General features: G+C 47.2%; 1 protein-coding gene and 2 long non-coding RNA genes across 3 annotated transcripts in view; 1 reads left to right on the top strand and 2 right to left on the bottom strand.

Annotated features, from left to right (window-relative positions):
* LOC308179953 overlaps nt 1-1,107 on the bottom strand; it is a 45,353-nt gene extending 44,246 nt beyond the window's left edge. Inside the window, exon 1 of the long non-coding RNA XR_013940693.1 lies at nt 689-1,107. This is a non-coding gene — a long non-coding RNA (uncharacterized lncRNA). The remainder of the gene's footprint in view (nt 1-688) is intronic.
* Nucleotides 1-2,051, bottom strand: part of UBL3 (ubiquitin like 3) — a 57,579-nt gene extending 55,528 nt beyond the window's left edge. The window contains exon 1 of the mRNA XM_080560801.1: nt 1,377-2,051. Coding sequence (XP_080416927.1) covers nt 1,377-1,403 — 27 coding nt within the window. The 5' untranslated portion in view covers nt 1,404-2,051. The remainder of the gene's footprint in view (nt 1-1,376) is intronic.
* Nucleotides 1,714-8,558, top strand: LOC308179949. Its single transcript, XR_013940691.1, has 3 exons — nt 1,714-1,853; nt 4,954-5,147; nt 6,234-8,558. It is a non-coding gene; the product is annotated as an uncharacterized lncRNA (long non-coding RNA).
* Nucleotides 8,559-20,383: the final 11,825 nt, after the last annotated feature.

Below are 20,383 nucleotides of genomic sequence, written 5' to 3'. Positions count from 1 at the left end.
CTGCAGAGGCAGACAAGTGCAAGAGAGAAGGGGCTTCAGAGTACTCTCACGGTCAGAGACCCTAAAAAGAAATGTATGGAACTAAACAATTGAAAGGATTTAAACACGGGGGCAGCAGTCTTGTCATCACCTTTTCTCCCATAAAGACAAAATATATTTTTCATATTTAGGAAGGGGGGTAGGGAATCTTAAAGCTGTGCTTGACCATCCTCTCTATCTCACTGTTTCTGCTCTTTTGGCAAAATTCGCTCATTTTCCCTGCAGTAGAAAAGCTGTGAATTAAACAATGAAATTAAGCAACTAGCATGATTTCAATAACCTGTTTGTCCTACATAGGCACCACTAATTGTATATCGATGGCTGAAACGAGGCTCAGTTTTTATATCACCACTACCACGGCAGGTTACACTCACAAAACAGAATTTCATCCTGAAAATAAAAAGCACAGACCGGTCTGCTGCTGTCAAAGTACCTTTAAACGCAAACAATCACGAGGGGGGGTGGGGGGTGGGAAGTGAAAATACTTTGCCGTAAGAATAAAGAGCCGGCATATCAAACCACTGCCACAACTTTTTTTTCTTCCGCTCAGCTAAGTGATTTATGGAAATACAGGCAAATCGGTGCAGCCCTGCTGAACAGAAAGGTTACCTAACAGACCCGATCGCCCTCCCTTCACGCCTAGCCGTACCTTCCTATGTTAAATGTACCAACGCAGGCTGAAGTACAGTCCGCCATAAGAAGTGCAAGGAGTGCCCTTGAAAAACGTCCAGATTGCAGCTAGTGCACAAAGGCTCTCCCTGTGCAAACAGGGCACGAGAATTCCTTTTTCGCTCTTGACCCGGCATCAGGTGAGGGGATTCCCATCAGCATCAGAAGGCACGGTGTCAGTAAGAAACGAGCAAAGTTTGAGAGACGAAAAAGAAGGCTGAGAATCAATTTCACAGCTGGTTTGGGGGGGGGGAAGAAAAATGGCTTGGGTAAATCATTCTGAATGCTCTGCTTCGCATTTCTCTTCCCCTAAACAGTGGTCGGCAGTGCTGAAGAGCACTGCTGGAGCAGGCAGGCAGGGTACGGACTGCCAGAGCCAGGAGACCGGGCGGCATCCACACTTGCCTGGCCACACGGAAGGCGACGCTGCAGATTTCCCCCTCCGCTCCCCAAAATCAAAGCTGAACCAGCATCGGGGAGGGGGAAGGAGGGGGATTATTAACTGGGAACTTTTCGTTCCTTAAATACGACACCGAGATTTCCCCCCCCCCACCACCCCTTTCCCTTCCCACGCCCCTCTTCTTTCCACCCCCTCCGCCGACAGAGGCCTCGAGCCAAGGCTGTTCCCCCCGCAACGCCGCGAGGCGAGGGGGAGCGCCGGGACTCACCATATCAGCCGGGACGCCGCTGGACATCTTGAGATTCCCCCCTGATGGTTTCCGAAAAACCGATTTTTTTTAAAAAAAAATAAAATAATAATATATATATATATATGCAAAGGTAGCAGCAGGTCCTGGGCTGCCACGCAGCAGGTCCGTGTCACCACCGGCGGTGCCAGGTAGGGCCGGCAGGACCGCACGGCGACATGGGCTGCCCACGGGCTCCGGGGGCCGCCTGCGGGCTTCGGGGCTGCGTGCGGGGCTTTTTCTGCCCGCACACCCCCTTGCCTTCCCTCCCCTCCCCTCCCGCCCTCCCCCCCCCACGCCTTCTCTCCCTTCTCTCTTCCTTCTCCTCCGCCGGCCTCGGCGAATAACGACGGGGTGATTCACGGCGAGGGCTGCGGCGTCCCGGTCACCTCCTTCATTAGCGCCGCGGACACCCGGCCGGCGGGCAGCTCGGGGTGGCTCCCGGGAGGCTCGGGGGGGGTAAGGCTGGATCCCGGGGGCCGGGCAGGATCTCCCCAGGCGCTGCCCGTGCCCGCCGCTGCCTCCCCTCAGCGCTCTGCGGGGACCCGGGGGGGGGGGGGGGGGCGTTCAACGGCTGCCGCCTCCCGCAGCCTCAGCGCTCCGCTCGCATCGCCTCCTCCTCCTCCTCCTCTTCCTCCTCCTCCTCAGCCCTCCCTCCGTCCCCCGCCTCGCCCCCCTTCCTCCCTCCCTCCTCCCTCCCTCCCTCGCAGCAGCCGGGGGTGCCGCTCCCTCAGCGCGCTGCCCGCCCGCGGCCGCCCCCCGCCATCTTCGCCTCAAGCCAACATGGCGGCCGCCGAGCCCGGCCAGGGGACGCGGCGGGGGGAGAGACGGACCCCCCCCTCCCCCCTCCGCCTTCACCCCCCCCTCCCCCGGTCACGCGCCGCAGCGCCGCGCGGCATCATGGGGCTTGTAGGCGGGCGGGCTGCGGGCGGGGCCTCCGCCGCGTAGCCCCGCCCCTCTCCTTAGCAACCGTTGCTAGGGCGGCGGGGTAGATTATTATTATTAATAATCGTCATTATTACATGCATTTTTTTTTCCACCCCAAATTCACAAATCGAAGCCTGCACGGCATTCCTTTGTAGAAATTCCTCATCGGTTCTTCAATTTTTTTTTTTTACAGCTTGAAATATCAGGGGTTTTGCTTGTGGGGAGGGGGGAACTGCCTTTTTTTCCTCTCCCTCCCCCCCCCCCCCCAAACTGTATGTTTTTATTAGTGATAAAGCTCCTGTAATTTCCACGGTGGAAATTACGGCTGCCGACTCGGCGTAGGAAACATCTGGAGAAAGGGCACTTAGCCTCTGAAATGCCCTCGCCAGACGCTTTCGCGCTCCCCGAAGAGCTCTGTGTTCGCTGAGGCACCGAGTGATCTGAAGTGCTGTCGGTGGCCGGTGTTTTATTCCTCGTCCCAGGCCGTTCCTCAGTACGCAATAAGTAAAGGCCACGTCTGATGAAAAATGCTTCCCACACAGACAAAAAAAAATATAAAATAAAACCCCATGCAACATGCAGATCTACCAAAGAAATTAATGGGCCTTTTGAGAGGGATGTGTGGAGACGCATGCATATTCCAGCACTGTAAAATTGTCCAAGAAAAAAAAAATCACAAAAATCCAGTAGACAGAGTTTGTGGCAGATGCTGTCTGGTTCCTTCAGGGACAGTTCTCATGTAAAACCACAGGAAATTAAGACAGAGTTGTTCCCTTTAATACTAAAAGTTGGAAGCTGTCTTTCCTCTTTATGACTTCCTACTGAAAGCAACAAAGGCAACCCCACTGTCCCTTATATCAAATTTATCATTCTTTTCTTCAAGAAAAGCTACAGAATAGCATGAGGCTATTGACTTTAACAGGCAGATTTGACAGCAAACATCCCAACTTAATTCCCAGGAAAAGAGTTAGGGGATCGATAGAAGAGACCTGTGCTATCGTGCTGCGTGACTTTGGGCTTGTCTGTCCCCAGGTCCTCTGCTTAGAGAAGTTGTTGTGTCGCTGTCTGGAGACAGTCAAAACCCATCTCGACATGGCTGTGGACAACCTGCTGTGGCTGACCCTGCCCGAGCAGGGGGGTTGGACAGCATGGTCTCCAGATGCACCTTCCAAACTCATCCCTTCTGTGACCGTGTCTTGGTGACTCTCCCCTGACAAATGCTTTTGTGGTACCGTACATAATCGGCCCCAGCTTCAGTCAGTTCTTCAAGCCACCAATAAGTCTTGTGTTTGTGGGAATATTGTTGAAACATCGCTTACATTTTTCTCCAAACAGATATCCTTGAGGGATAGAGGAAGTGTAAGGGTTCCTCATTTTTTTCATATCTTTTCATAAGGCTTCGAAATAATAATACTCATAGATGAGGGTCAAAGGGATGAGCTCTGAAGGATGTCTCCCACCTGACATAATATGCCTCCCTGGGCACATATGTCTCCCTGGTTATGTCAGTGACAGACTGAAGAATTATAAATAGGTCTTGCGGAACAGAGTTTATACTTAGAACATTATCAATAAAAATTCCTTACGGATTTGTTTAACTGTATGCCCAACGGCTTAAGTTTGGGTGGACACCTGAGCCCTGCTGTGAGGCCATCCTGCAGACCTAGCAGTTGCTCCAAGCAGACCGCAGCCCCGGGCAGGTGCCTTGAGATGATCTCAGGCTGATTCAGGAGCTGCCCTGCCCGTGCTCTCTGATAGCAGGGGCGAGAGGATAGGCACCGTGTCTGCTTCTCAGGCACTGCAGCTCCCAGCTGTCTCCTCATGTAGACTGAAATAGGTGGCAACCCAGAGTGATGTCCTTGTCCCCGCTGTGACAGCTGAGGAGAAGGCAGGGCAGACAGCAGGGGCGCGTAATCTTGCACAGCTCGCAGCGTGAGCTGCCAAAGGTTATATGGAAATACCCTTCGATCGAGCAGGGAGAGGTCCGTGTGCCCAAGCACGTCAGGAGAGTTAGGGCACCAACAAGCACCAGCAGATTGGATGAGGGGTCGGCCAGGCGAGGAGGCAGCAGCAGGGCACATCCACTCCGTCGGAGATGGCTCTTTTGAATTATTTAGACAGATGAGCTTGTCTGGTGCATAAAGATAGGCACATCCGTAGGGCAGAACCATAGGACAGAACGCAGAAGACTCAGAACCCAAATCAGCGTGACTGCGTGCTTTCTATTTTCCTACGTCTGGTTTAGCAATCTGCTAAAGGAAGGATCAGGCCTTTAGTGCTGACGAAGCAGCGCTGTACGTAAGGAATCGGGGACTGCCATTGCCCCTCTCGTGTATGCGGTCAGGTTGGCCGACTTTTCTGCCTAGCATCGTACAAGTGAGGATCGGTCGCTCTCTTTGACTCACAGCTGTGCTTTCCAAGAGATGGCACGAAAAACTACTTTTTTTGTTCTCCTTATTATTACAAATTTGAATCCACAATTATGACTGCAGGCCAGAATGCCTCTACATTAGGCACCGCACAGTACAAACACATAACAAAGACAGAGTTTCTGTCCTGAAAGGTTCACAGTACTGTGTTTACTCTACAGTTGACATTTGTATCACATTTGTGTGATTTTTTTTTTCCCCAGCTCTCAGCTATGATGACACAACACAAACGAACGGAGGACCCAGCACAGCTGGTACACACTGGAGATCGTTTAAGGATGATTGTGTGCTGGGCAAATGAATAAAAAGAAAAGCTGTGCAATGATCCTCGTAGGAGTAGTGCGGGTCCGTGTACTGCACGTGACAAAAGGGGTGAATTCCCACCGGACTTGTGGAGGTGAGGTAATGTATTTGAAATACAGTGTGGTCGAGTATAAAACAGAAAAATATCTTTTTCTCTTTGGCTTGCATTAAGAAAGGCTGTTCTGATAGCATTCATTTCACGTTCACACGGAGAGGAAATGAGAGTTGTGGTCAGCAGCAGTCAGCTGCAACAAGGGACCCTGCAAAAGCGCAGCTATAGCCTGCATATGGGACCAGCTTGCAGCTCAACACTGAGCAAGCGCTGCAGGCACACAGAGCTGAAAACAAACCTTTCCCACATCCAAGGATTGAGCAAAAAGGGAAGTGCTGTTTGAGAGAAGTGCTAACAACATGGAGAGCTGAAAAGGCTATTCTGTTTTGGGGACCTAACCCTGTACTCAAACACACAAATCTTTCCGTTAACTCTCCCTTGCAGAACTGGCATGTGAATTTAGCCGGCCGGGCACAAAATGTTTCATCGTCATTGCTTTGGCAATTTGCAGAGGAAAATGATGGAATATACTGCTGGTATTTTTCTCCTCATTTGAAAAATATGGCATGGCATGACTGGATGAGTCAAATTTTGCAATGCCATATTTGCATTGATAAAATTTGTACCCGGTCTCTGCGGGTGGGTTGGGGCTCGATTTTAGTGTTTCATGGCCATCAGTACTAGTTGAAACCCGACTCTGCACTAAGACATGCTTAATAGGAATAAAAGGTCTGTTATTCTAAATCAGATTAGTAGTCCAGCCAATGTGATATCCTGTCTCCAGCAGTGGCCAGCATCAAATACTTCAGAGAGACACACAAAACCCCACATTGGACAATCACGTTATAATCTGCTTATTTGGTTAAGTTTCCCCTGCTGCCAAGGATGTAGGAGAGACTGGTTTATGCCCCGAAGCACAAAACTTTGTGTCCTTTATGTCCTTAATAGCAGGACCATCAAAAACCCATCAATAACATGTAAAAATGATTGCCATATTTCGAAAGAGCAGTGCTATCTCCCGTCAGTTGTTACTGCCTGGGCTTGAGAACACATCGAGCCTACGCTCCAAGACTGACATTAAAAGCTTTCAGCCCCATAATGTACTCCGGTGTTTTTCATTTGATGCAGGCTGCGAACAGGAGCATCTTCGGGAGATGGAGCACGCAGCGATGACAGAAATGAAATTTCTTCCAAGACAAGAATATCCATGGCTTCTCATTTTCCTGCAGGTTTTTCAAGCAGCCTGAGAAGGTGAAAGGCTCCCGAGACAAAGGGTTTAATTCTCCGCAATTTGGCCATGGGACAGATCAGGATTCCTTCCCTCTCTGGCAGCCACAGAAGCAAGATACCCAGGGCAGCAAGGAGCACACAGGGCTACTCAGCAGGGTATTTCTAATACCTTTGTATAAACATGTGGACTTTTTTTTTTAACTCTTGCCAACCCAAATTCACGTTTAACTTGGTACCTCTGTAAAAAACTCGGATTTTGTGTTTGCAAATATTTTTTCTTATATTTTAATATAAGAAAGTATTATATTTAAAAGGATATTATCTTATATATGTATTTTTAATTGATTCTTTTCCATTGGGAAATACATTGATTTTTGCCACCTTGGTTCTTCTGAGTCAAACCAAAACAGTGTGGGTGTCCTACCAACCCCTCACCTGATGTCAGCAGACTCCTGGGAATAGCATTTAGTGGTTCTCACCTGCCCCAGAGCCAGCAGGGATAGCAAAAAAAAAAAAAAAAAAAAAACTTTTGAGGTTTTGTAGCATTTATAATACTGCTGGCTATAATTGTGGTTTGTTTATTTACTTTTTAAGCTACTTGTCATGCTGATCTTGCTGGAAAATGAAAACACACAGCTATTTTAACTCGCACTGTACCACTGAATGCCGCAATATGCTTTAATGATTTATTCCCCCACCTCTTGAGGTAGTGTCCACATAAAAATACAAGATGACAGGAAACAAGCAGGTAATACCAGAAGTTATTCCTGGCCTGGCCAATACAGTGAGAGCTGGTAGGAACAGTGTTCTGCCAATCTAATGGGTGTAGCAGTAGAAAAGGAGATAGGACATATCAGCGTTCCAGGTACGGGTGCCATAAATAGCACCGGGGAACTCCTAAGAGGGAGTGAGGATTGACAGAGGAAGGTACAAAGGTGGAATAAGGAGGAAGGAAGAATAACGTGAATGAGAACAAGAAGTTCCCATGCGTATATTAGAAAGTGCTCAAATCACCAGCAGTCTGAGGTGGTTTATCTACCCATAAATCTATGAATTAACAGATACATCGTCCAGTCCGTACAGAAAAATAGCCCTGAAGACAACTGAAAGAAGTTCCTTATTTTGTCACAGATGAAAAACAGGAAGGAGAAATTGTAGCAGAGAAGCATCCATCCTGGATCCATTTCCTGACGGCAGGGGGAAGCTAAGGATATGTTGAAATAAAACTCAACTTCTGAACTAGAAACTTGAATTTGGCAAAGGATTTACAAAACATAGCAATAAAATGGTATTTCATATCTGGAAATCAAACGTGGGAATTAAAGACTCCTATACAAATAATCAGAAGAGTGGTGGTGGCACCATCACTGCTGGACATTTAAAATCTGTTGGACAAGAAGGAGAGGGTGAAGAAACTCCAAAAGTGCAATGTGAAAATAAATGAAAGTTCTTCAGAAAAAGAAACAAGAATCTGTGACTTTGGGGAATGGCTGTCGCAAAAAATGAACTTCGCAACAGAAATTGTCTGGAAAATAATTACAGAAAAATACACAGAGTACATACAAATATGGAGGAACATTGGAGAGAGGATAGTAAAAGACCACCAGAGATCACACTCGGTCCAACCAAGGATGCAAACGGAAAATGGCTTTGTAAAAATGTTAGAGAAGGCAGCTGAAGCTCGTGCTGCCTGCTGGTGCTACCAGGCCCCTAGCCTTCCCATCACTCTTGCAGGAGCCGCCGAGCCTGCGGCGGAGCGCAGCCCATTAGCTGAGACCTGGAGCACCTCTGCCTTTTATCGTCCCTGCTTCCTGCTGACTCCAGCAGGTTATTTTTTACATTAGCACATGCAGAAGGTTACGTTCATTTATATATTTTTTTCTGTAAGCGTCTCCAGTGGGAAGCTAACCATTAGTGAGCTCCCGTTATAGCTCATATTTACTATTTATAAAATTAGTACCAAAAATACTAAATCGAAGCACAAAAGTGTTCTTGCTCATGTGATTTCCGAGTCTGTTGTCTACACCACTTTAGAATTCTTCGGGTTTTTTAATTTAAGGATCTTCATATGTCCCTAACTTAAGGCTGTTAATTATATGTGTGTGTGTATATATATATGTATACAAGCATATGTTTATATAGACTCTGTATCCGCACATGCGTATTAAACCTCTGAACATTTTTCAAGTTAACTGTAGCACTCAAATAAATTGCACTCAAATCTGATTGTATGCTACTTTAACTGAAACAAAAACCCGTCTCGGCATTTGTGCTGAGGACATAATTGTTTTTTACATACATTATGCCATTGTAATATAACATTTAATCTGACTTATTTTCTATCACTCGTTGGTCTCCAAACCAGAATCAATATCTGAATGAACCACTGTCTGGAAGCACTATTTTTAATTGGCTAAAGAGATTGCCTGACCTTTGGTAACTGGTTACTGCTGTTGGGGAGACTCTCCACGAGCAGCATGGCATTGTCTAAATATAACGGGACAATAGCCTCATCTCATCTATAGGATATGGAGACACCACCGTTTTGTGTTGCTTTTACTTTATTACTATACATGCTAGGCACAATCAACAAAGACTTCCTGAGGATGAATGTTGTCAGTATATGAAACACTGAATAACTGCTTTTTGTTTTACTGAATGGTCCCCTTTCTTTTGGATTTAAAGGGGAAAATACAGGAAAAACAACTCTGGGGAATGGAGTCTCGCATATAGGAGATTTTGTTTTTCAGTGGAGAGACTTTTGGCTGCACTGGGATCTTACATTAATTTTATAGGAGTTTAACTCCATTGACGTAATCTGAATTATTCCTCTTTTACAATAAGGTGAGAGAGGCACTGGGCAAATTAATAGGAGCATGAATTCCACATTATTTACAAGGTCACAGTCATCTGGGTCCTGAATGCTGCCAGTGTTGGGATTGATTTTTTTCTCTATTTTCACTTTCTCTCATCATGACCATAAAACCCAAGAGGGCCTGATTTAATTCCAGCCTCCCTTTCTCTTTCCAGTCCCCAGGCCAACATGTGCTGTAATAGGTGTTTGTGTAGCATAGCCGAATACTCCCAAAATAGCCAGCACTAAAAGTCGTCTAATTGGTTTACTGTCAGCAAGAGACTTGCTAGAGACAGCAAGAGAGCAGCAGAATCCGAAAGACTGAGCAGAAAAGTTTCACCACGTTTGAGTTGGTAATACAGATCTGTAGTCACCTGCTTCTGTTAAAGGGCTTCCTTGTTTTTTATTAATTTTAGATTTATTGATTTATTTAAATGACTCTAGCTAGAAGTTAAAGGAAAGGAGAATTCACCAGACCTCGGTCTCACTACTCACAGCTGTTGCATCCATCATTGGCAGTGGGCTGGCGTTGTGGGTGCAAGCTATGGGCACAACAAGTTCATGAGAGGCAACAGTGGAAAAGTTTGTCCAAGTGACACCACATTTTCCGATTTCATTTAGCAGCCACTAAGAGCGGGATTCCACTCATCTAAATAAAGTCTTCTAGAAATGTTGAATATTTACCCTAGGCTACTTGTCCAGCTTCCCTCTGTCATCAGTGGAGCAAGGTACGTCCATCACCTTGGCATCTTAGGTGAGACTCTTAACTTTTCTTTGCTGACTGTTGGACAAGCCCGCACAATTATTTTAGATGAGATGCTTAGTTTTTAGCCAGGTGAAGTTAACCAAGGTGAATCTCTCTCCAGTCTCTTCCACTTCTCCCCAACAACATGCAGTTTTCAGCTCCACGCGCCGTTTTTCTGGAACATGAACTATGATTTTGTGCTGTGCTGCACCAACCCACCAGACCTTGGCATCGTTCATGCTCCAAAGCGCTGAGATCCAAAGCCAGGGATGCTGCACGCAGTCATGCAGGACCTTCAACATGAAAGCAGGGCTGGAGTCGGTGGGTGCAGGCTGAGTGAATTTTCTAGCAGTAACCATGTGCAAGCACACTGGTTACGTATTTAAGCAAGTGCAAAACTTTGGCAGGATCAAGGCTTAAATATGATCACCTCAAGGCAAGAAAATGTTCTTCTTTTGTTTCCTTTGCAGAACAAAACTTTCTATTGTCACTTAATTAACTTGCTTTTCAAACTGATGAATGATGAAGTAACGTTGGAAAGGTTACAACCATGGCATCACTTAAAACGCTTTAATGCAATGCTGGGAGAAGCGAGAAAGTGATAGACTGGCTGCCCCGCTGTGTCAGGCTGCTCAGTGCTCACGGGGTGTCCTTTGGGGTCTGTGGCACCGGGCCCTCGTGGCTGCTCTGAGACTACATGGGCAGAGTCCACTGCATCCTCTTCTCGAAGATTCCTTATCTATGACACTGAGGACACGGTGCGGGAGTTGATCATTAAAGGCTTGGTCAAGGAGAACAAGAACAGAAAGGGAAAGCTCGGAGAGAGCATGTAGAGTTCTCTTCTTCCTAGCTTTATTAGGGCATTTAATACTAGTACATTTTCTAGCTCACTGTTGCAAATTCCTTTGTAGACGCATCAAAAGGTAGGTCTTAAACAGTGTCTGGTTGCACAGAGTATTACAGAGTATTTTCAAGAGCATTAAGTGCGCCACCAAACAGAGATCTTGTTCATTTCTCCTGCCCTTTCTGTGACAAATGACTGCAGTAAAATTGAACTCCTGCTTTTCCTTATTTATGAAACACCTCCTCCCTTTTGTATGAAAAACTAATTTTCCTGCGCTTTAAAAAGTGTCTAAGTGGCAGCTGAAAAAGCATGAGAAAGGTTTGCATTAGAGTGGAGGAACAATCCAAGTACTGTAAAACAAAAAGCTATTCAGTGTTTTTTTCCCTAAAAGAAATGGAATGAAAACTGTCATCAGATTAAATTGTTCTATTCCTGATTATTGTATATAGCACGATGAAACAAAAAATGCGTTTCCATTCTCGCTTTCACAGGCAATCTATGCCTGCAAACCTCTTGATAAAGAACTTATTTTGAAAGAAGCACATTTCTGCACTCTGTCAGCCATCCAGCAGAGCTCTCACGCTGCTTTGACTTTTCCAGCTCCCAAGAGCATCAGACCTTTACAAATTTTCTGGGATCCCAGCAAATTTAACAATACAAGCAAACTTTGCTATGGATTGATTGGGGACGTACAAGGTTTCTGGCACCATGTATTGCTTGCTTGCACAGATGTTACCACCAGGCAGAATCTACACACCGGTCTTGAAAAAGCCCCGTTTAGACAAAATAGATTTTACCCGTCATCCTCTCCACAGCTGAGACTGGAAGTGTATCACAATTGGCCACATTTCTTCAGGAAGGAACTGGTCTTAAATAAGTCAGCTTAAATAAGATCAGCAAAGCCATCTCCAGCGATACCATCTGGTGACTCTTAATCACATCCAAGCGTAGAATGTCGCAAACATGAGTCAGGTTAAAAAAGACATGAGAAAAACAGTGGGAGCATGGAAAAGCAAGAGTATTAAGTTAGAGTAGGTTGCAGCACGGGGAAGAGCAGCAAAGAGGAACATGTAGGTAAGCAGTCCATGAGCTCAGGCACTAGGGCGGATGGCAGGACAAAATGCAATTGAAAAGTGACTGCAGTACTGGAAAGAACAGCATTAGAGCTGAATTTCAGTCGCCTCCTAACGCAAAGGAAAGGAAAACAGCTTTGTGATGAAATTTGCAGATGCTTACATAGTTGAAGTTGAGAATATTAGTAGATCCTGAGGAAAATTCACAATGTCTGTAAACAATACACGAAATAATCCAGTACATGTAATTTCTTTTGTTAACAAGAGATTCTAACCCTTGGAGATCTGAAGAAAAGTGGGTTGAGGCAGGATTGCGTGGGGCAGCCTTTCCCTCTGGCAAGCCAAATGGCCTGGGGGAGCCATCCCCAGAAAAGGGGCCCTCAGCCCCCCAACCTTCCTCCTTCTTCCACATGAGGGCATCTTCCAGGCCGCTCCCAACCCAGCCGCCTTTGGGCCACTCATGTTGGGCATCACAGAGCCTTGCTGAGGTCACAGTGGCCACCGCTGCCCCGCCTTTGCCCCGGGCCCTATAAAACAGGACCCCTGCATCTGGCCCGCCACTTGCTCAGCTACTCGGTCCTCTGAGGGCCAGCGTACGCGGCAGGAAGAAGGCTAGAGAAAGGAGCAAGGCGAGCGGCAGCGCTCCTCGGTGTGAGGACAGCGAAGCGGTCTGAGGAAGCACCGAGAGGGATGGCAGCTAACAAGAGGAAGATGTGTCATGGGCAGAGGGACAGCACCTCCGGCACAAACGACACCAGTGCCCGGAGGATGTCCGGTGCCCGGCCCACAGACACGTATCAGCGATATCATTGGCACCGCAGCGATGCGGGGAACAGGCCGGCCCCTCAAACATCCAGCAGCAGGGGGCCTGGGCCTAACCAGTGGCGCAGTGGTGGTGTGGAGCGAAGGCGGGAGCATGAGGCAGACAGCCATGGGGAGCAGAGGCGTGCCTATCGGCCAGAACGCAGCGTGGGACCCAGCCATGGCTGTAAAAGCGATTATAGGTGGCTAATTTCTTATATTAGGAGTGAGTTTCTGTATCTGAGTAATTGGTAACGAGAGACATGGAGAAGGCTGAGGTACTCAGCAACTTCTTTGCCTCCGTCTGCACTGGTCGACGGGCTTCCCAAGTCTTTCATTTCCCTGAACCTGTAGGTGGAGGCTGGGGGATCAAAGTCCCACCCACTGTAAGTGAAGAGCAGGTTCGAGACCACCTGATGAATCTAAACAGGTACAAGTCTATGGGACCTGATGACATGAATCCCAGGGTCCTGAGGGAACTGGCTGATGGAGTTGCCAAGCCTCTCTCCATCATAGATGAAAAGTCCTGGCAGACAGGCAAAGTCCGTGGTGAGTGGAAAAATGGAAACGTCATGCCCCTACTCTTCAACAATTAAAGAATTGGACAAAGAGCACTACTCTTCGACAGTTAAAACAAGTAGGACACATTCCTTCTTAGAAAGAGCAGTCAAACATTGGGACAGGTTGCCCAAGGAAGTGGTGGAGTCACCGTCCCTGCGGGTGTTCAAGGAAAGGTTGAACGTGGTGCTTAGGGACATGGTTTAGTGGGTGACATTGGTGGTAGGGGAATGGTTGGACCAGATGATCTTGAAGGTCTTTTCCAACCTTAATTTTTCTATGATTCTATGATTCTACTTTCTCATTAAAACACACCCATTCACCAACACCACCCTGCCTGTTCTGGCCTCTGCTTTTTGTTTTGTTCTTATGCTCTGCCCAGGTGCTGATGCAGGTACAGATTGGGAAGATAACAGCCCAGCCCAGAGCTCAGTATCATGTGCTTGTCGCAGCTGTACCGGCACCGAAGCATCCCTTCCCTGCTTGGTGAGACGTGACAGCTCTATATGCCTCCTGACACTGCACAAGGACGTGGGAGAGCAACCCTTGTACTTTCTGTATTTCTCTTTTTTTTTTTTCTTCCTGCTGTTGGCGTGCATCGTTAGCTTCAGTTTCATTTCACTGACTGCAACACCATTCCTTTGCGGTAATGAGCACCCGGGCGACACATCACAGGACCACTGTACTGGGGGTTGCTTACAAATAAATGAACATGCTGACTTTCGCATTTAAGCCCTCCGCTCAATCCTCTAAAGACAGGTGTTTTCTTAAAGTGGATTTATGTGCTAGGAAATGTACAGAAGCACTGAACATGTTGGTAGAGACATGATCTCTAGAGACTCGGAAATTGAGAAAATGAAAAAGGTGAGTTCGTATGAGATATAGGCTGATAGTTTGATGGGAGTAGTTTTCCCATTTCAAAAATGTCTTCTGATTAGTTTAACAGTATTTGATGCAATGATTTACAGGCTTATAGACAAGTAGCTAAATAATTTGGGCAGCGTGTGTTTCATCCTGCACTGAATAGTTTGCATTAAGCCACTGGAAGACCGTGCACATCTCTTCATCACCAGCCTCCGTTCTCATACCTTTTCTTTCCTTCATCTGGCTATAATCCAGCAAAATATTTTAGCACATGCTTAATCCCAAAATCATCCCTAATCCCAGGCTGTGCGTATGTGGAAGCTAAGCACAGCCTGAAGTACTTTGTTAGCCTGTGCTGGGCCTAATCAGCACCCTGGGGGATCCCATTCTCTCCAGGAAAGCCCATACTAGGTGTGCTGTGGCGTGTGGAGGTGTGGGGTGGTGTCCGCCACCCAAGGGCATGGAGAAGGGACGTCTTTTCCCTATGGGCATGAGGCCACGCACGCTGTGACCCCAGAGTTCAGGTTTAAGAACCTGTTATGAGGACTAAATTCATGAGATTCATTTGCTCTTCAGGTGGTCTGTCTAAATACCAAGCCCAAATGGTCTGCTGAATTCCATCTTAGATATTTCAGCATGGTTTCTCCTTGTAAAATCTGTAGTGTGGCAGCTTTGGGCTCAGCCCTGGTTTCTCCCTCTCCTTTCCATGCAGCTGTGGAGAACAGGGACTGTCAGTCACTAGTGGCCCTTCTCTCCTGCAGGAGGTGACCGGATCAGTCGTAAGTCCCACAGGGACAGTCCCTTCCTGCTTAGGACCTTGGCTCACTGTCGGTGGAGCAATGTGTGATGGATGTCATCGATGCATATTGACCAGATATCTCCTAGGGAGAGAGCCCTTCCTCTTGCTGGGGAACAGCAGCTCTTGGAGAAGCTGAAGAAAAGTACTGATCAGATAGATGAGCATGCAAATATATATACACAAATATACATTTATAAACATACACTTGTGTGTGCATGAGTAAAAAGGGTTATCTCATTTTCCTGGAATCCCCTGCCTCTGAGTGCTAGTCCATGGTACATGGCCGTCTGGGCATTTTGGGGTCATTGTAGAAGTAACTGGCGTGTTTGGTGGAGTCTTTTAGTGAAAGGAGGGCATTTGGGGTGTTTTAGTTAGAGCTCAAAATCCTCCGGAGCCCCGGGGAAGTTTTATAGCTGCTCTCACTCTTTGTACAGAATCAGATATACATTGTGCAAAATAAAGCAGACGTATACAGTTACTTTTATGATAGGTTCAGCTTGACAAAGTACATTAATAGAGTTTCTTTGTCCTTGTACAGGACAGGTTTGTTGTTCTTCAAGCACTTTTGTGAGCAAATGAATGTGTTAAATTAGGTCCTGTAGAGACTTGTTGGCAATTTTAAAGACATGGCATAATGAAGCTTGTTTCCAGCTCTGCGGGGATAGCTTCTTTTGTTAATCTACCAAATTAAGTATTGGGTAGGCTCGTTTAGTTAGCAAATGGGAGAGGAGACATCAAAACCTCATTCTTTTACCCTCCTGCTCCTGGCCCTGTGACAGCCCCCTCTCCCCCGAAGGGGAACCAGATTTGTTTTCTGAGGGGTTGGTACAACCCTTTTCCAAAATAAAACCCATCTCAGATCAAACACTTCCAGTGAACTACAGAGAAAGAAAGGCAAGAGCAGAGGATCCGTTGACCCATCTACGCTGGCAGCTGTCTTCAGAGGGATGAACCAAGATTTGGCAACCCGTCTCTCCTCTGACCAGACAAGCAGCCAACGTGACTAGCTTAGATTAGATGCCTGCCTCCTGAAAAGCTAAATTTCGGTGAAAGGAACCCAACCTTAGATTTTTAATCTTTGGACAAACTGAGCAGATCTGACCCCCCAGCAGAACCTATTTTTGCTTTTCAAGAAAAAAAAATGCTTTATGTCATGCCAGATGGTTTTAAAAAGTGGTGGCCTCTTGGCCGGGATGTGGTACCACAGTATTGCTGCTGCCAGCACATTCCTGCTCTGCTGAAAGGCAAAAAAAAAAAGGAAAAATCCCCCCGCCAGCAGTGGGGAGCCTAGGGCTGAGAGCAGCAGCATGCTCAAGAGATTTTGGCCAGTGCATCTGAATAAAATAACCTTTGTAATATTAGAACAGCAAAATACTGTGCTGCTTTTAGCACAACAAGACACAGCAGCAAAGCGATCCTTGCTAGAGCACCATGATACCTCAACAAGAGAGCCATGCCTAACCTTTGAGGCATTAATTACTGGAAACACCCGCGCTACCGATGTGCTTTTACTTGTACATTATGGAAATAATGGTCACATATGTACAGGGCAAAGCCAATGAAAGGTCCATGGAGCAGAGCCCCGGGTAGCTTGTGTACCCTTTATAGCAAAAGCTGGCAGTGTCTCCTTAGGAGAGCTAAAATATTCTGCTCCGAAACGCAGGCAATAAGAAACACTCAAAAGCCACTTCTGGTACCCGTGTATTTACTGCTTCTCACTTTGAAGCCAGAAAGCTCTCATGCCTTTTAACAATCTAAACACACACAAAACAGAAAATGCAATTGCTTAATTTTCATTTTGCCATATGACCCAGGCACAGGAACCCGTGAGGAGCGAACTCCACATGTCACACCCAGAGCAGCCACACGCCCAGCCTGGCTTTGGCTCCTAGCTCTGTCCCCAGATGCCTTCTGGCTTGCATGGCAGAAGCCTCCTCTGGTCACCTGCAGGGTTGTCCTTGGGGTGCAGGAGGAGAGAGGAAGGAGAAATCTGTGTTAGCATCGGGAAAAATCTTGCTAGAAAGTGAGTGCGAGCATCCATCTCTCTGGAGACAGCAGCAGAAGGTCCACAGCCACTCCTACACTCCCATCAGGGCATGAAAAAGAGAAGGCAGTGGTGGTGGGAGCAGATATTCCCAACTTTTTTACTTTTTTACAGAGCATCTTGCCCCCAAAGCAACATCTTCATAGAGAAACAGTCCTCGCTCACCTTTTATCTCCACATGTGGTACAACTTGTGTGTAGAGACAAAGGATACAGCCATGGGGCAGAAGACCAACGTGCAACCAATGTGGGGTCTCTCCATTGACCACGTGGAGCATGATCCAAGCTGTCCCAGCAGCCAGCACCGGTCAGGGTAGCCAGGGAAAGCAGATGGAGGATGTTCAGGTTGAAGCTAGGATAAATGTATGTTTTAGGCATGCAAACACAAGCAAGAAACTCCACATGCTATGCTCAAAGTCATTGCCTCTCCTTCAGCATTGCCGGCTCCTGCCATCACCGTGTGCCCTGTTCGTAATGCCAAGGAAGGCAAGATATCCTTACACTTTCTAGCTTGAACAAAGGACTTATTGCTTCTGACACTGGCTTCCTGTGCCTGATAAACCTCTGACTTTTCTAACTCGAATAAGTGGTGTAATTCATAGCAGGCCTGATCGTGGTCATATTGAGCTGTTGTCATCACAGCATCATTCAACACAGGATAGGAAGGTGACTGGGAAAAACTGAAATTAATAGCGCTTTCATATGGCTTTCCTAAAAGAGCATGAAGAAAAAAAAGCTGTAACTGCAGATGAAATATTGCAGTGTCTATATGGAAAGGATTCATGCTGCCATTTGCTCTCTGGTTCATTATATTTGCTTTCCCCCGCTCCTCGACCCTTTACAGTAAGATAGTAACTTGTCAGAAAGCTCTTCTCTGTTGATGTTTCACCTCTATTTTATTGGCCTTGACAATCTGCAGTGACTTGGATAACATTTAGTCAAAGAAAATGCTCCGAATAAGATCAAACATTCTTTTATTTGACCGAACTCTTAAAAGCAAACCAACAATATATGAAATATAGTTCATACAATCATGCGCTCTTCATTTTGTTGGGCTCCTAAAGACACTGCTCGTGAAAGGAGACGTTATGTAAATCCCGAGTGAACATATGGCGATCCCTTTCCTTCCGAGGAGACAGCCTGAATCTGTGCGATCCCGCTAATGACATGAGCCTTGGCGTTTGAGGAGTAGCGCTTAATGGCAGTTGTCACTCATCACGAGGTACCACACTCATGGGACATCTCGGTACGTCTGTGACAGACAGATTAGATATTGTCTGGAGAGGGTTACGCGGCTGCTGGAAGAAAGCCCTAGCTGGGAGGAAATGAGGAGAGAAAAGGAGCGAGGAAATCAGATACAGCTTTTCCAGCCCCTCCTTCCGGAGCAGATGATCCTCCTGCTCAGGTATGAGCCGTGTCTGAAGCCAGTGGATAAAAGGGGGTGCCTGAGGGCAGCCCCGCAGCCCCCTGTGCCTATGGGGGATGCCTCCCAAATAACTCCTCGCCCCTCTCGTCCTTGAAAATTGGGAGCCAAAGAGGCGCAGGGGGCAGCTCAGGAGCCCAGGCACGTGCTGCTCTCACAAAGACCTGCTCTATATCTGTGCCTGGCCAGCGGCTGAGCCTGTCAAGCAGAGAAAAGGCTTTTCATGCATTTCTAGTAATAGTCACAAGGTCACTCCGTGCGGGGACGGGCAGCGGGGAACGGGGCTTGGATCCTCTGCTGCAGAAGTCCTTCATCTTCTGTCAGCCGAGGGCCACACGAGACTGCAGGGAGGGAAAGATGAATGGGACATGGTCCCCAGGAGAGCTGCTGCAGGAGGCTTCCCAAGACATCGGGTTGCAGCACACATAATGGTGCTCGAGTACAGCTGGGCGAGGCAATGGCAGTGCTCTGGGGCCCGCGAAACTGCTCCCTGCAGCCTCCCTGGGATGGCAATGATGATGAATGACACTGGCTGTGCTCCACAGGCTGCCCAGCCTTGGAACAGCCTCTGCACCTTGCTCCTGGATGCTGCTGAAACCTCCCGGTGCTCCAGGAGCCTCCTGCTGTGTCCCCGCGGCCAGCCCTCTGCCTGCAGCATCTTCCTTCTCCTCTCAAGTCAAGATGCTCCAGGAGAATCCAGAAGGTGCAACACAGCCTGCCTAATGCCTTTAGTCTTGACCTTGGTGTCCAGAAAAGCAGGCATGAACGGACACACTCCCGAACATTAAAAAGCATGTAAAAAGAAAGTAAATAAGTGACCTGGAATTGTGAAGGAATTGAGAGGAAATGCAGGGTTTGAAGTTAATTAGCCCTTGAACTGTCAGGCCCAATTACTTCCAGCAGGCTCTGACATTTCGAAGATTAATTAGGGAGTTAGCTGTCACGTCTCACAAAGGGCCACCACTGCGCTGGAGAAGATCTACCTGCTCTCTGCACACAATGTCTTGAGATTTTGCGATGTGAAATTGTATCCAAAAGCTAATTGGGGACCTTTGGTAAAAGCTTTCTGATTATTTCACTCGTCCAAGGAATGCACTGTATTTATGTGCTGAAATACAACCGGCTGCTCTGAGGGAAAGGTTTAACTGATAGGAAGATGATTTTAAATACTTGAAGCTCCTGGGCAAAAGCCCTTTATATCCATCTGTTTCTTCTGCAACACTCTGATTACATCCAGTATAGATTATAGCAGGCTGCTCTACTTGCTGTATGTCAGCTAATCAGTGTGTGTCCTCCCCAAAGGGATCCGAGCATGTTACAACACACCTGGCCCTGCGATCAGCCTCCCAGCCCATCTCAGAGCAGCACCAGCAGCACCCTCCTGGTGACGTCCCAGGTTCCTGCACTCTTCTCAACATTTTGCCAGCCCCAGCCACTTTTGGTGCCCCCAGCTCAAGAGACACAATGAAAAATGTCTGTCTGCATTGCAGCCTTAGAAGCTTTTTTTGTAAGCAGCTCCATAGACAAAAAAAAAAACACACACAAAAAAAAAACAACCTTCCCTGCCTCAGAAGAGCTAAATGTAAAGCACCGAAGTGGAGAGTTGTGCAAAGGCTTTTTCATAAAAAGTGGAACAAAAACAAAAGAAAGGAAAAGGAAATGAAAACCCGTTTTAGACACAGAATGGTTTCTGGCTTACGGCCACGCGGATATTTTTAACGTGTCCATCAATACCGTCTCTGTGCGCAACAGATCTGTGAATCCGTATTTGTGCTTCCACTTCTCTCCCAATGACCGGAGGCTGTGCTTAAAAGAATAATTTGGTCTGAGCTACTTCTATTTTCCTTTATCATCAGAGCGTACTTATGACATGAAAGCTGGGCTGTGAAGAGTTGGGACCTCTTGGGAGGTGGCTGCTTTCGTGGTCCTTCCGATGGCCTTTGGGAGGGGGCCTCCACAGCCCCAGCAGAGCTGCTCCAGCCTCCTGGAGTCAGCGAGAAGCTGTCAGATTTTGGCCAGCCGAGGTACCTGCCTACAACCAGCA

This window comes from Anser brachyrhynchus (assembly GCF_964034855.1).
Source record: "Anser brachyrhynchus genome assembly, chromosome: 1".
Lineage (NCBI taxonomy): Eukaryota > Metazoa > Chordata > Aves > Anseriformes > Anatidae > Anser > Anser brachyrhynchus.
This window is presented reverse-complemented; position numbering and strand designations above follow the sequence as displayed.